This window comes from Gracilinanus agilis, chromosome 2 (assembly GCF_016433145.1).
Source record: "Gracilinanus agilis isolate LMUSP501 chromosome 2, AgileGrace, whole genome shotgun sequence".
NCBI lineage: Eukaryota > Metazoa > Chordata > Mammalia > Didelphimorphia > Didelphidae > Gracilinanus > Gracilinanus agilis.
The window spans coordinates 425,666,125-425,682,454 of NC_058131.1; the positions used below are offsets into that span (position 1 = coordinate 425,666,125).

General features: G+C 40.9%; 1 protein-coding gene across 1 annotated transcript; it reads right to left on the bottom strand.

Annotated features, from left to right (window-relative positions):
• Window positions 1–13,149: 13,149 nt before the first annotated feature.
• On the bottom strand, window positions 13,150–14,833 carry SOWAHA (sosondowah ankyrin repeat domain family member A). The gene has a single exon (XM_044661903.1). It carries the CDS (start codon window positions 14,831–14,833, stop codon window positions 13,214–13,216), a length of 1,620 nt encoding a protein of 539 aa, XP_044517838.1. The 3' UTR covers window positions 13,150–13,213.
• Between the last annotated feature and the right edge of the window lie 1,497 nt (window positions 14,834–16,330).

A 16,330-nucleotide genomic window follows, 5' to 3' on the forward strand; every position in this document is an offset into this window, starting at 1 on the left:
ATTATTTCTTTGAATTATGATGTCCTATTCTTCTGGGAGACCCATGGTCCTTAAGTTGTCTTGATGCAATCTGTTTTCAAGTTCAGTATGTTTTGCTTATATATTTAATGCTATAGTTTTTTGCTTTTCTTCTTGTAGATTTTCCTTCATATCTATGTATTTGCATTCCCTATCTATTGTTCTCTTTTATTTCTTTGGTGGGGCTTGCCATTGCAGATTCAAGTTTTTCTATTTTACCTATTATTTTTGCTGTATAGGACATAAATTCTGTTCTCATAATTCTCATTTTTCTTTTAAGCCAGTCAGGAATAGCATGTTCTCCTCATTTTTTCCTCTTATTTCATCATGGTCCTCTTATTTCATCAAGTATTTAGATCATTTTCCTTTATTTTGCAATACTTATTCATGGATGCCTGGACTCATTTACTAGATCTAGAAGCGTTATTTCATTTTGTTGTTACTTTTTTTCTTGTTGATCTGTATCATTAGGAAAGTAACTTCTTTAATCTGGATGCTGTGAATTCAGTTATTTTTTAAAATATGGTTACAATGTTTGAAAACTATTTAGTATTTAATTGGGTATATTTTGCTTTAAATTAAAGTTTTGAGACTTTCTAATTGTATAGGATCATGAGTTCTTAATCAACTCTGCTGACTGCATGTTATAAAATTCTATAGTAATGAAATCTGAGGAACTAGACCCATTCTCAGTCAAAGTGAGACAGGGGTCAGGGGAGAAAAGGGAAACACTTTACAAGTTTCCATACAGTAAAGACTGGGTTGTTTTTTTCTTTTCTTTTTTGTTAATTTTTTCAATTACATGTAGAAACATTTTTTTGCAATTGTTTTCTGTCATTTTGTGATTCAGATTCTCTTCTTTCCTCTCTCCCCTCTCCCTGAGGTGATACATAATTTGATAGGGATTATACCAATGCTTTTTATGCAATACATATTTACATATTCTCCCTGTTTTGACTGAAGATACATCACATAAACAATAAAAAGACTCATGAAGGAAATTAAGTGAAAGATGTTATGCTTTGACCTACAATTAGATCCTAACAGTTCCTTCTTTGGTTGTGGATAATGAATTTTTTAAAATTATGAGTCCATTGGGGTTAGAACTTTTTGGAACATTATTTTGCTGATAATACTTTAGTCTTTCACAATTGATCATTTTGATTTTTTGTCACAATTTTTCTGTACACAGTTCTGATTCTTCTCACTTTACTTTGTATCACTTCATATGCATTTCCAGGTTTTTCTGAACTCATCCTGGTAATCATGTCTTATGCAATAGTAGTTTTCCATTACAACCATACAAGACAGGTTGTTCATGGATGGACACTACATCAATCTCCAATTCTTCACTATTATAAAAAAAATCTACTAAAAATATTTTTGCACGAGTAGGTCTTTTTTCTCTATCTCTGATCTCTTTGGGATACAGATCCACTAATGTTGCTAGGCTTTGCATAGTTTTATGGCCCTTTGGACATGGTTCCATATTTATCTTCAGAAGGGTTGTATTAATTCACAGTTCCACCAACAGTGCATTAGTGTCCCAATTTTCCCAGACTGAATTGGTTTTTTTTCTGATAGATTATTTGGTTATTATTTATGAAAACTATGAAATTTTACCTATTAATATATTAACAATATGTATAGAAGTTATATCTTTGAGCCAATTTAGTAATGATAGACCTCAGATTAAAAGATTTCACTTTTGTCTTAGGGATAAATTGGCAATACAGACTGTAGGTTATTGTAGTCAGCATTTTCTGGGAGTCAACTATCATGTATTCATTGTATGTGTGAAACTGTAGAATGAGATTATTCTTATTTTATAAATGAAAGCTAGTTAAGATATTCTTATATGTGCTCATTGTTAACTGTTATTGCAACATAAGATATAAAAATATATAAAAATAATAAGCTACAATTAGTAAAACTTTGCTATTGAGGCAAAATCTCTTGGGACTGTAATCTGATGTTGTTTTGAGTTTTTATTTTAGGTATGAGATTGCCTTAGTTGTTATTGAGCCAATAGTCCACTATTCAGGGGGAATGTCATGTGCTACATAAAGGGAGTACAGTCAGAGAACTGCTAAAGGTGGATATCTGTGTCTGGGAAAGTTGAGAGAATGACCTTGCTTAGGTGAAGGCAGGATCCTCTTGACTCTATTTCCCATTATATTTTCTTTCTGAACAGGAAATATTCCCACCCTGTTAAATTATGAGCCTGGCTTTGATGCCCAGTAAATAGTATGGAACTTTGCTATATAATTGGCTGTTAACTATGACTCTTGCCTGGAGTTAAAACAGAGCTAAGGGAGTTTCCCCTCCTGCTATGGCTTATAAGTCAGGTCAGTCCTTGAAGGGACAATTTTGGTATTGTCATAACTCTGTCCCTCATTTTTCCTTTCATGTTTTTGTTGTTTAGTCATTTCAGTCATGTTGCCTCTTTATGATCCAATTTGGGACTCCTTTTCTCTCTCTCTCTCGCTCTCGCTCTCTCTTTTTTTATTAGCTGTTTTTTCTATTTCACTTCTGTCTAATTATGTATTTCTCCTCCTTTTTCCTCTGTTAAACAGATCCCTTTTTTCCTCCTCTCCTTTGGCTTGTCTTCTTTGTTTTCAAATTTTAGATATTGGAGTGGTTTACCATTTCCTTCTCTAGCTAATTCTACAAAAGAGGATACTGAGGCAAATAGTTATCTGCCTAATCAGAAAGTTGAGTAGATGTAATGTCCTTGGCTTTATAAGAGACAGAGCAAATGGAAACTCTGGCCTTTTGGCTGGGCTAAGATCCTGAATGCTCGCTCACTCTTTCTGGCCTTAACTTGTCTGATCCAATCATGTGTCAGGGCTGGTTGGGAATTCAGGACCTGAAGAAAAAGGTTATGATAGAAAGACCTGTTAATATCTTTCTTTCTCTTTCTCTTTTATGAATAATTACAAATCTAATGTAAATCTCCAAGATTAATTTTAATTGTAACATTTTTAACATTCCTCAACTGGAAGCCAAAGGGAAATTTGAAACCTGAATATGACATTTGAATGATTTAGTTATCCCTTGTTAATGGAAAAGAGTATTCTTTTCTGAGAAACTGAATTTTCTTGGTTACCTTGGTGATGTAAATCTCTCTTCTCAAATTAGTCCATAGTGAGCTTTTAAAATAGTTTACTTATATTCTATTTAACAAGGTTTATCTCTTAAAGGATATAAAGAAAGAAAAAAGAAAGAAATAGTTTGGCTCAACATTTAGGACACTGAAGGAACATATGATTATGATTTTTAAAATATCAATGGCCAAGTGTACTTGTTTCCACTTGTAAATTTAAGTTCCCTAGTTAACAGGCACTAATGCTTACTTAAATTCATTTAAGCAGCAGAGATTAGTATGATGCATCTGAGGTTTGAGGAACAATATAGATCCAAATAATCTTCCTCACAATAGTATCCCTAAAGGTGGATATTTGTTATATTGAATCTCTGGGAGCTTGAAGTTCACTTCTGATTGACAGATAAGTCAGTTGGATAGAATGTTCCCAGAGAGGAATGCGGGACTCAGGAGGGGGCAGTTGAGAACCCTGGCAGAGGTTCTGGGGGTCTTTTACCTGTCACTGAGGCTAGAGATCGGTGTGGATCCTGGTCTTTGGAGATAGAGACTTGCAAACACTACCCTACAAGCTCCTCCTGTGTTTCCTGTACCGTTATCAATCTGTACTTGACCGCCATCTCTGTATCTACTGCCCCTAGATGTTAGGAGTTTCATCATCTTAGCTATCTAGGCTTCCCAGGGCCCGGGAGGGATCCGGGAAGTGGGCAGAAGACGAAGAAGAGGGTGGAAAGGGTGGTATCTCAACTGTTAAGGCTTAAGATCTACAGAAGAAGCTGAAGATTTCACAGCAGTTTGCCTACTCTGATTTAGTCCTGGCCAGGCTGTACCAGAGAGAAGCTATCATCTTGATTCCTTCATTTGCCTGCAGTTAGAGAGTCATTAGTATCAATTTAAAGTAGGATCTCCTAATACCTCAATCCTTTACCATTATCCTTCTTACCAAATATATTTAAAATTTAAAAGTACCTTCCTGAATTGGTTTCCAAAGGTTATTTTGGGAGGGGAGTCACGCAGTCAGATTATTACCTCAGCTGAAGAGCCCAATAATTAATACCAATTAACCCCAGGTGGATCCTGAAGGGATAAACCACTTTGACCTGAAGGATCCTGCCTGGGCAACTGTTATAAAGGAGAAGTACCATCCTATCCTCTCTGTACATCATCTTCATATACATCAAAAGATAGTAGTGACCTCCTTTAATATAACATATTGTATAAAATCAGTCACCAATACAGTCATTTTGAAGTGACACCAAGGTTAAAAACCTTGCTTGACTTTGGCTACCATACAGCCTGCAGGCCAGGGGAGTCTAATGTATCTCCAGAGCACTAATTCCATGGCCTTACAATACTAGATTAAGGGACGAGCTGAGGGGTTACTAACCCATTAACTCATTGAAAGATATCAATCAACATAGTCTTTCCCTTATATGGAAGTTGTTTACCTCTGCCTAGACATGTTACAATAAACTTTTTGACCTAATTTTCCTGACTTTAATCAGGGCAAGGCCGGATTTTCACTTTTAACAGTCCTAAAACAGATCCTATTCAAAACCCATTTGATTTAGAAAATTCTGTGGAGTTTGCTTTTTTTTTTTTTTTTTTTTTAAATCCTTACCTTCTGCCTTAGAATGGATATTAAACCCAGGACCTCCTGTCTCTAGGCATGGCTCTCTATCCCACTGAACCATGTAGCTGTCCTTGAGTTTTCTTTTTTTTATATGAATCTATTTCTGTATTTTAAATGGTCTTATAACTAATGCTTTTGCATGAACAAAAATCCTGTGGTTGAGCACAATAAAATGTGCATATTGTATCTTTTTAGACAAAACATAACATATACTCTAGGACTATACTTCTTTGGAAAATTGTGGGTAGTCTCTAGTTTTCAATGTTTTTCAAAAGAAAATCAGTTTCTTTGTACTTAATCTTTCTTTTGCCCAAACAGTATTAATTTCTTCATTTTGTTCCTATTCTGTTCTCATCTTATGCTCTTATTGTGGTATTTTTAGATATGGTTCAAGGAGATAGGGAAGCCAGGGCAAATTTGTCTAGCTTAAAAAAAAAAATGTCCTCTATCTCTGCAGACAGTGAAGCATTAGAGTCTTTCTGATTGTTAAAATGAAGCACACAAATTAATTTCAAGGTTTTTCCATGGTGAGATATTTGGTTTTCCTACACTATTGGACTCAAGAAAGCCTGAGCCTTCCAAGGTCCCTTTCTGCTCCAAAATCTGATTATCCTATTAAGTCAGAACCTAGGAACTACTGAATATCATTTCTTCCTATCTTTCTTTCCTCTCCCTCTTCCTCGCCTTTTCTCTCTCTCTCCTCTCCTTTCTCCTTCCACTTACTCTTTCTCTCTTTTCTTCTGAACCCAATAGGCACTCAGTATGTAGAACTTTATTTGAAGTGGGAATAGGATATTTTTCACCGGTGACTTTAGAATGTATCATAATAATGTGTCTACTGTGGCTTACTGGCCTTGGGGCCCCAAAGACTTGGGTTCATAGTTCACTCCTTGACAAATACTGGCTATGAAACCCTGGCAAAGTCAACCTCTCAATATTCTAGGGCAATTCCCTAAGACTATAATTTTCAGAGAAGGTACTGACTTACACTAGTAGAGAGAATTCCCTCATCTATAAGTTCCCCATAACCAGTGAGATCACCCTTCTAGGCTCTATGTCTTATCCTGTGTTTTTACTTACAATGTAATAATAAGTCCAAGTCTAAATCACTGCCCCTAATCCTAACCAGTCTAGAAGCTACACATTCAGGGAAGAAAGTACTTTGAAAAAGGATGAAGGGGTATCTGTTGATTCTCTTTCTCCTGCTATACCCCTTTGGAAAGCTGCATCTTTAAAAAGAAATGTCTCGTTGTGGGGCTCATTACTCAGTTATTAGAATGGGAAATGCAGCAAAGTGGAACCTTCTCACAATGAGAGAAAGGAGAGGCTTGGGCCAAAATTGAGACTCATTTGTCAGTAATGGTGAAAAGATCATCCATCTGCTTTCCTTAGGTCCTAAATTTTCTTCCGTAGTCATTACCAGCGCTCACATTATGGGGTTGTGGTGGGTGGTTTAAGAAGCTGGCTGCATAAGCTTTTTTAATGGCACCTCTGTACCAGCTCAGGGCAGAAGTGCCCAGATCGCTGAAAGAGATCTTACATTGGTGTGTAAGATAAGCCTTTGTGGGTCATCTTTCCTATCTCAGCTGTTTAAGTTCAGAACCTTTCTAGATATTTAACCATCCTAAGGAATGGTTGCTGAGATACAGGAGGCAGGCACCCTACAGAGAGCCTCCCTCTGTTCGGTTTCCACCCCCACCTTTTCTCATAATTGGGGCTTAATTTGTGTACTTTTTGCATTTAAACTGTAAATTGGAAAATGAATAGAAAAGGAACATTTCTCACAGCTCCAAACCAGCAATCAAGCTGTTCTGAACAATCTGCTCAGCACAAAATGTACTTTTTGCCAAGTAGCTTTTATAAGCTTTGAGGATCAGAGTTAATACAAATCATTTAGAAACCAACCCTCAGGACTACTGGTTCACATGTAAATCAGAATTCAAAAGAACTGGAAATTTAAGGCAAATTATGGCTCCGGAAAAAGGAAATGACAATGAAAGAGGAATTTCAGGGGCGTAGGAAGGGGGGTTGGAAACTGCTCTAAATTCATTTGGTTAAGGTTGGCTCCCACATTAAAGAAGTAATCTCTGTGTAGTCCAAAGCTTTGAAATTCAAAACTTGACACCCCCCCTCACCGCCCATTAAGGCTTTGTATCATTTTTCCATCTCTCAGTCTTTCTTCTAGGATGCCGGTGGAGGCTCTTACTTCTTCCCCAACACAATATGACTCTTACTTCTCAGGTGGCAAAAATTTTAATTTGCAGATCAAAGTCTGCTGGGAGAAGAGGGTGGGGTAGGGTACAAGCAATTATCTAAGGTGAAAAGACATCAAGATAACACTAACTACCAGCCCCAGAAAACTATTTAAAACAGTCTGGTAAAACAGAAAGCTGGTTTGGGAGCCCTTGGCAATTCAAGTCCGAGAAAGAGGTGGAGTCCTAACCCAAATGTATGCTAATTAAAAACCTTATATACAGTATATTATTCTGTAATGAAAGCCATGTTACTGAGGCAAGAAAGGTTACACCCACAGCATATGGTTATTCATCTTCTCAGAGATATCAACTCTAAATTTTTGTATATCTTTTATCTATACAGGTATCAGTTCCACATTGCAACTTTCCCCATGGAGGTTTTCAAATATTGTGATGGGAATTTTTCCTGAAACTGCAGACAACAGGGGAAAGGCCAGCAGACAACACAGAAAAAAGTTTAGAAACACAGAAATGCCTAAAATAGTCTACAATCAAATACTTAACTCACATTTTACAATAAGTTACTATAAACACTCCATAAAAGAAAAAGAAAAAATTCAGATTTCTTCTCTGGTATGAAGGGAAGGCCAAAAAATTTTACTAGGGGTGCCATCCCCCTAACCCCGAGATGTGGAAGAGATATCTGTAGTCATTTCAGTCAAGTAGAAGTATATTAAAATACAGTTTATTAAATTAACCCACACAAATCAACAGGTGGAAGGGATAGCTGTACTTATTTGTTGACAAGATGTTTCCCTTCAAAGGGAAGGAATTGTTTTATCTATTTTCTTGTCTTTGGATCCCGAGTGCCTAAAATTATGCCTACATTTAATATGTACCTGTTGAATTGAATTGACTGGGGGAAGAGATATTAATGGTGAAAAACACTAGTTAGGCAGTCAGTACTAGGACCCATTTTTCTTGACCTTTAGGATTATCCATACCATGTCATCTCCTCTATTTGGAGGTGGTTTAGAGTCAGCCCTCCCAAGGAGACTATTCTGAAATATTAAACTTTAAAAGGTTATATGATTATGACATGTTAATAATTAACTCTCTAACTGATTAAAATCACCTGACTACAAAAGAATACCAATAAGAATTGTCCTAATTTAGTGACTGATTTCTCTTTTTGTCAATCTAATTCAATAGGCATTTATCATGCACCTATGTGCCAGGCACTGTGCTAGGCACAGGAAATACAAAACTTACCTGCCTTGGGGTGGGGTAGAGGGTGTGGTGTGAGGAGGAGAAACCATAACACATACAGAGAGATGTAAATATGAAATATATAAAAAATAAACACAAAGTTGGGGGAGGGGAGAAAGAACAAAAGAGGAGATCCTTGAGCCTAGCATTAAAGGGAGCTGGGGGTTCTTAGATATGGAGGTAAGGGTGGGGAAGGGAATTGCAGTCATGGGACAATAGCCTCAGTGAAGGTGAACCTTTTAGAGGCGGAGTGTGGGGCTCTTCCCTGCCCCCTATACCGAGTACCATGCCCCACCCTCCCACCTCATGCCACCCCCTCTAACCTGCTCCTCCCCCACTCCAGACTCGGGAGGAAGTGCTCTCTTTGGGCTGCTGGGCAGAGGGGCGGGTGATGAGAGGCGCATGTGGAGATGGGGCAGGCGAATGGCCCCAGCACTCTGCTCCCCTCCGGCTGTGTGCCAGGTTGTGAGCTATGCTCCCCTCAAACCTAGCTCCTCTCCTTCGTCCTAGTACTGTCTGTGCCACACCCTAACACAGAACGTTGGCCCCCGTGCCCTGCCCCCATCCAGCCTCTTACCCGACAGAGGAGGGAGGAAATGTTCCCATTGGACTGCTGGGCAGAGAAGATGAGGAGGGGGCAGAGAGGAATGGCCTCAGCACATGGAGAGGGGGAGGGGAGCAGCTCCACCCCAAGTCTCTCTGGCTTTCTAATAAGGAACTCTAATGGGCGACTGCAGGTGTCCCCACAGAGAGGGCTCTGCATGCCCTTTTTGGCACATGTGCCATAGGCAGGAAATGAAATCTCAGGGGTAGCAGCATTTTGAAGGTCCTTCTAGCTATTACTAGAGTACATATTGGGAGTAACATTTAATTGTCCTGAAAAGATAAATTGTAATTAGGTTGTGATGGGTTTTAATGCCAAAGAGAAGAATTCATATTTATTCTACAATAGGGAGCTATTGAAGCTTCTTGAGCAAGGACATGAAATGGTCAGACTTATGTTTTCAAAATATCAAGTTGAGGGGCAGCTAGGAGGTCCTAGGTTTAAATGTGGCCTCTGACACTTCCTAGCTGTGTGACCCTGGGCATGCCACTTAACCCCCATTTACTAGTCCTTAATGCTCTTCTACCTTAGAATGGATATCCATTGGATACACACACACACACACACATTATAAAGTTGGCAATGATATGGAGGCTGAATTGTGGAATGGAATGACCAATGTGGGGACTTCAATTGTCTATTGGAGCAGTCTAGGGAAAAAATGAGTTAAGAGCTGTGAGTGGAGAAAATGAATGGGTGCAAGATTCTGTAGAATAGAAACCAAAAAGACTTGTCAACTTATTTAAATCTGCTTTGCATATATTTATCTTTGTACATGTCCAACTTTTTGTGACCTCCATGGACTTGTTCATGGGATTTTCTTGGCAAAGATATTAGAGTGTTTTACCATCTCCTTCTCCAGTGTATCTTCATTTTACAGATGAGGAACTGAGGCAAGTAGGGGTTGAATGACTTGCCCAAGGTCACAGAGCTAGTAAGTGCCTGAGATAGGATTTGTACTCAGATCTTCCTTACTTCAGGCCTGGTGTTTTATCCACAGCTCAACCTTACTGTTCCTTATTCATGTTGTACATAATAGAAAGTGAAATACTTGAAAGCAGAGACTCATTTTTGCCTGGCATAGAACACTGTGGTTGCTCAATAAGTGCTTATTTAATTGGATACAAGAGAATGAAAAGCCAAGGATGACTTTGTGATTGAGAACCTGAAGGACTCTGCAAGGGTGGTGATTTCCTGAAAGAAATAAGGAAGTTAGGTGTCAGATGCTTATGAAACATCTAGGTAGGGATATATAGCAAGCAGTTGGTGATATGAGACTGGAGCTTAGGAGAAAGATCCAGTTATGTAGATTTAAGAGTCCTTCACATAGAGAAGCTAATGGAACCCAAGGTAAATCTACTGTAAATACAGATTCTTAAAGTTATAACAGATTTCTGTAAACCAAATTCTACTTTTCTATTGACTTATTTTTTCTTCTGCGTGAGAGGTAGCCCGGTATAGCACATAAATTAATTGTTCTTTAAGCCAGGGAGACCTTGGCTCAGGCTCTTCCTTCACAAGGGGCTGTGTGAACCTGGGTTTAGAAATTTAACCTCTCAAGGTCACAAACAACTCTCAGAGACTTTAAGTTGCAGACAAGGTGCCAATCTGCATTGGTAGAGTCCCCTCATCTAGGAATTCCTTATGACAATGAAACCACAGATCCAACCTCAATCCCTGATCCTTTTTTTTTTTTTTTTTTTTTGGCTGGCAACTGTTCATTTGATAGGTGAATTTTAAGCTCATTTCAAGTGCCAAGGGAGAAAAAAAGAGGCAGTTCCTGTGATTTTAGCATGTATTGAAAAGATTGTGAGGCCAGAGTTGGGGAGAGATCCACAGAGAAGGGAGAATCAGTGTGACCCATCCCCAGAAATAGCCTGTGGAGAGGATGGAACAAGGTAGGCAGCCAGCCTTTTTCCTCTAGGAGGGATGTCCTGGGGTTGAGGCATTAAACCTGGGGCAAAGAAAGGAAAAGAGGCAGCATTGGTACTTGGCTAGCCAACCTCTGAAAGTCTTTGACATGCCTAATTTCTTGTCAGGAAAAAAATCTAATGCTAATTCTGAGTTCCCCAGAAAAGATTAGGACCTGGTAAGATATCAAGTTGCTACTTATTGGAGTTGCTAATTACTCTCATTAACCTGTTGTAGGTCCTAGAGGTAAAGCCAGTTGCCTTTTTTTTTTTTTTTTTTTTTTAAACAGGAGAGATTAAGTGAAGAGATTTGCCACCCAAAGTTACTGAGGCAGCATCTGAGGCAGATGCTTTTTTTTCAACTACTCCAATCCAGAGCTGGATTCTCTAACATTTTTATGAATACATTATATTTTATAACTATGTTATAATTTCAAAAATACATTGTCTTTGGTTCTTTTAGCACTTCAAAGAACTCAATCTTCTAATACATAAATTTGCTTTCCAAATCATGATTGCCCTAAGTTGGGAGGGCTGCCTATACAATAACACTATGTAAATTTGTATTTTACTTTTCAGAATTATTCTATAATCACTGTATACAGGGACTTTTCTTGTGAAGCGTGGATTTAAATGGGCATTTTCAATAGTTTCTACATGTTAGCTTTTCACAGTGGTAACGTTTTTTAGGCTAGTAATTAAAAATTCAAAAGAATTTTGCATGATTACTACTTTTACTTCATTTCAGCATATGGGAAGCTCTTCTCCAATTAGGAATAATCTATAGTCTTTCAAACAGTATTAAAAAAGATGCACTTTGGAGAAGAAAGAAGAAACAAATTATAATACTATATAATGGAGTAGAAATATGCAGAATGCATCAGTGAAGTACATCAAAGAGACAGGAAAAAGGAAGTATTGTTTAATTTACTCCAGAAATCAAAACATTCCAAACAATTTCAAATGCCTTTCTAGTATGTGTCTTCAGGAAAATAATAACCTTTTACAATAGAAAATTAGTCTACTTTTTGAAATTAAGACAACCTGTAGAAATAGGAGTATACTTGATTGAAAAATGTTGCCTAGGTACCACCTTAATTAGAAAAGGCTCCATTACAATCATAAAATCTTGGAGCTTGAAAAGATCTAAAACACTTATCCCAACCCCTTTATATATGAAGACTCTAAAGCCCAAGATCAGGAGCAAATAGATACACTTACATTTTAGAATGTGTTCTTTCATACATACAGCTTATTAAAACTAGTACCATATTCTTCCTGTTTGTTCAAAGCTTAAATACACAAATCGTTCTTTATATGTAGACATTAATAATTAACACGTTGCTTTTCAGTTGGAATGCTGTTTCAATGTTTTCTTTAAATATTTAGCATGCCATATTGTATTATGTCAACAAACATCTGTAAAACTCAAAACAAGGCATTAGATTCATAAATTCAGAAGTATGGCACAAAGGTACTGGATATATCACAAGATTAAAAAAACATATTCAAATACTTTATACAAAAAAGTCAGACTCACTGTTGCCAAATGTCATTAAATTCATTTATACAACATGTAAATAAGTAATTTAAGTAAGACCATAAAAATCAAGGGAAAACTACTGCATAAAACTCTCTCTTTAATAATTAGCTCTGTTCCACTAGTAAAATCTGGGTATTGCTTCTTAAGATACAAAATGTCCTTGCAAGAAGAATCCCATTTCACATTCACAGTACAACTGTAATTACATTCACAATGGTCACAATGGTTGCTCTGTGCCAGGTTTTCGAAAATGAGGTAGGTAAAAATTCAGGAGTTTCAGATGGCTAGGAATCATTTGTTTTATATCTGCCCTTTAAAACAGTGTTTAAAATGCTAACCATGCGGTTTAAAAAACCTTAATGAAGACCTTGCCTAAAAAGAGAAAAAATTATTTTAAAAAAGGCAGACATAAAATGCTAAATCTTCTCTTCATTTAAAAATAAGATAACATCTATTGAAAGAGTAATTCATAAGATATTGGGGGTTGGCATGGGGTATACGAAAATGAGGAGAAAATATTTTTAAAATAAAAATAAGATAAAACAGATTTGCCAGCTCACTATACCTAAGGGCCAAATGAAATGTCATGGACTCACCCGAAAAAGGTGTTTATATCAGCTGTCACTAATTTTGGCCTAGGAGTATGGCATATAGAGTACCAACAAACATTGAGTTATTCTGTTAAGGGAAGCAGACCAGCTGTTGCCCATTTTAACCTTTCACCCTTGGTAGCCAGTTCTAAATGTGAACTGAATTTCTAAATGAGAAGTTAATTGTCTGAGGGCTGGACCCTGCAGGAAATTAGGACATGGATGGATAGGTTCAGCTCTGCAGGGAGACTTGGATTGGGGGATGAAGGTGGGGGGGTCCCAGGGCCCAAGCTGAGGGGTGGCAGGCTGGGAATTAGTAGTCACACTGTGCTTGTGATCCAAGGCTGGCTAATGGCCTTGGAAGAGGTCAGTGCCTGGCCAACGCTTGGACCCTGTGGTGGAGGCCTGGGCAGAAGCAGAAGGGAAGGTGGGGAGGCCAGGTCTGGCCTTGGCCTTCTTGCGAGGCACCAGGGGGGAGGGTCCCAGAAACTTACTAAAGGAGCCAGATTTCCTGATGCCACGGGCAAGGTCCTGCAGCATCAGGTCATCAGCCAGCACACCCAGGAAGGCGCTAGTAGTGGAGCTAAGAATGGAGGCAGCCACCTGCACAGGCCTCTTGGCTGAGCCGCCATGCTCTGTGGGGCCTCGAAGGGCAGGGTCACCTAGCAACAAACGAAGGGCGTACGAGGCGCCAGGCCGCAAGTACTGGTAGGCCCGACGCCCGCTGTGGTCGCGGACTCGCACCTGCGCTCCAAGGCGCTCCACCAGCAGGATGGCGGCGTCTTCGTGGCCGTGAAGGGCAGCCAGGTGCAAAGGGGTGTAACCGCCGTGCGAACGGGCGTTCACGTCGACGGGCGCCCCGCCGCGGCGCGCTACTTCCACCAGCTGCAGCGCCATCTCTCGGTCACCACTCTTGGCGGCCCAGTGCAGGGCTGTGAATCCCGACATGAAGTCGCGTTTGGCCGCCAGACTCCGATCCCGCAGCAGCAGCCCGTGCAGCTGGTGAGTCCAGCGGCCGCTGGCCGCCCTCACCAGCCACTCGTGCTCGGCTGGCTCCAAGGGCACGGTGGGTGGCGGCTGCGGGATGGCAGAGAGCGACTCCTCAGCCTCGGGGCTCAGCAGGCGCGGGCCGGCCCGAGACAGGCGCCGGAGGTGAGGGGACCGACCCCCCAGCGCGAGGCCCGGCTCCTCCACCGAGAGTCGCCGCCGCAGCCTCGGGGAGTCCCCGGGAACAAGCAGCAGGGACGAAGCTGCCACCGCCGGCTCTTCCGACAGCTGTCGTCGCAGACCTTGCTCCTCAGCCCGGATCCGGACCACCGACGGGACACAGCGCACTGGTAGCATGCAAGGCTTCCGAGGCATGAGCGGGGGCTGCTCCTCTGGCGCAGCAGGAGTCTGTGGAAGGGCCGCGGGCATGTCCCTAGAAGGCAGGGCTGGAGCAGGGGCCAGGGAAGCGGGGATGGCGTCAGCGGCTCCTTCTTCCTGGGCTAGAGCCAGAGCCCCGAGCCCAGATGGAGACTGGGGCCCTTCTTCCGACAGCGGGGATGGGGACCCATGCTCCTGGTCGGCATCTGGGTCCGAGAGCTTTTGCAGGGGCGGCTCAGTCTCGGGGCCAGCGGCCAGCTCCTGGGCCGCGGAGGTTGGCGGGTCCTCGAGGAGAGAAGTCCCTGCGCCTACTGACGGCGTCGGGGGTGCTGGCCGCGGCGGACAGGAGGTCCGCAGCTTCTTGCGCAGCACCACGAACTTGACCCCATCCAGCTCTTTTACCACCGCAACATCGTTGACAAATTGCTTGAACCGGTCCCTGCGGGCGGCCCGGCCGCCCGGGTCTCCTGCGTCCAGCAGTGGCTTGAAGCGGCTCAGGAGCTCCGAATTGCGTACCTTGCCCCCACGCTCCTGCAGAAAGCCCAGCACAGCCGCCTGGCTCACCCCAGCGGCCGCTGCCGCTGCCGCCGCTGCCAGCGCCATCCGCTGCAGCCTCGGAGCTGTCCTCACCTTTTTCTGCACACCGCAGCTCCCTCTGGGCCCTCTCCTGGGTCGGGTCCCTCCCCCAGACTCCGCTTCCCACCTGTCGGTCCTGGCTGGCAGCTCTTTCCTCGGGGCGCTGTTCTCAGTCTCTGGCAGGTGGGTGCTGCTAGGAGAGGGTGTCTGCCAACGAGGGAGAGGGGAGGATCCACTGCTGAGGGATCTGGGAATTGTAGTCTGGACCAATCAGATTTACCTGAATTTTAACCTTTGCTGTGCCCCCTCCCGCACCTTGTCGGGGCGTTTATACCTGGGCCCCTCGGAGATGCTTTCTTTTCCTGGTCTTTTAGTTGGCAACCCCAATTAGAGCTGTTTGCCATTCCAGTGGGCGCTGATGCTCAGCTTACTCTTGCCAATTTGCACAGCCCAAGCTGTGAACTGGGAATATCCTGGATTCTCTTCCTCCAACCCTCTGGGAATTCAGGTGAATCCTAGTGTCTACTACCCTCTTGTAGTAGGTTGCTATTCCCTGGGGGAAGATCAATAACTTAAGTGCCAAGTGCTCTTATTGCTTCATTTCTTATTCATGTGAAAAATTTTCAAGGAGAAGAATGTAAGTGATGTTTAATGCAGCCTATAAAGTACTACATCTGTATTTTTTTTTATTTCCTTCAGAAAAATTGGGCGTGAAGCAGTCTTTTAGTATCTTAGATAGCAGTGAAGATTCTTATGTTACTTTAAAAATCACTCATTTTTGGTTCTATTCAGTGCATGTTTTCAGGAGCCCATGTATATTAAAGTAACTCTAAGGTATATCACTAACAACTCTCAAATTATCTGAGATGATAAAAGATTACTATCTTCGGTAAAAATGGCTGGAGGGCTGCAGCAAAAAACCAGGAACAGTAATTTACTTTTGGTAAGGTTGTAAGGTGGTCAGACCATTTTGGAAGCAATGTGGAATTATATATGATTCTTTGACCCAGCAATTCCATTATTAGATTTATATTGTAATGGAGTAGCTGACAGAAGGAAAACAAAATCGTTGTGCATAGTTGTAAATAGCAAAAAAAAAAAAATAGAAATTATATTCTAAGAAGGGCAGTGGTTGAATTAAGTATGTGGAATGTGGAATGTAAAGAGAGGCTCCTGAGTAGAATAGATGGCTCAGCCTCAGAGTCTGAAAGAATTAAGTATAGAACCATCCTCACTGGGTGATCTTGGGCAAGTCACTCATCTCTTCTCAGTACTCCTGGCCACTGTATAAGATTTTAAGTTACAAAATAGTTACTGATTTGCATCATTAGAGAAAGTTTCCACACCAGGGGAGTTCACTGAAAAAATACATAGGTTTAGTCTCTTCCTACCCCCATTAATTTAATGAAATATTATAGAATAGGCAATAATTGTGAAGAATTATTTTTAAAAGGAAAACTTTTGAAATAGTTTAGCAATGAAAGCATATTCAAAGCTAAAACAATATAAAGTTATTATCATCAA

Coding starts and splice junctions, on each gene's coding strand:
- SOWAHA (XM_044661903.1), bottom strand. CDS start 14,833: ATGGCGCTGGCAGCGGCGGCAGCGGCAGCGGCCGCTGGGGTGAGCCAG.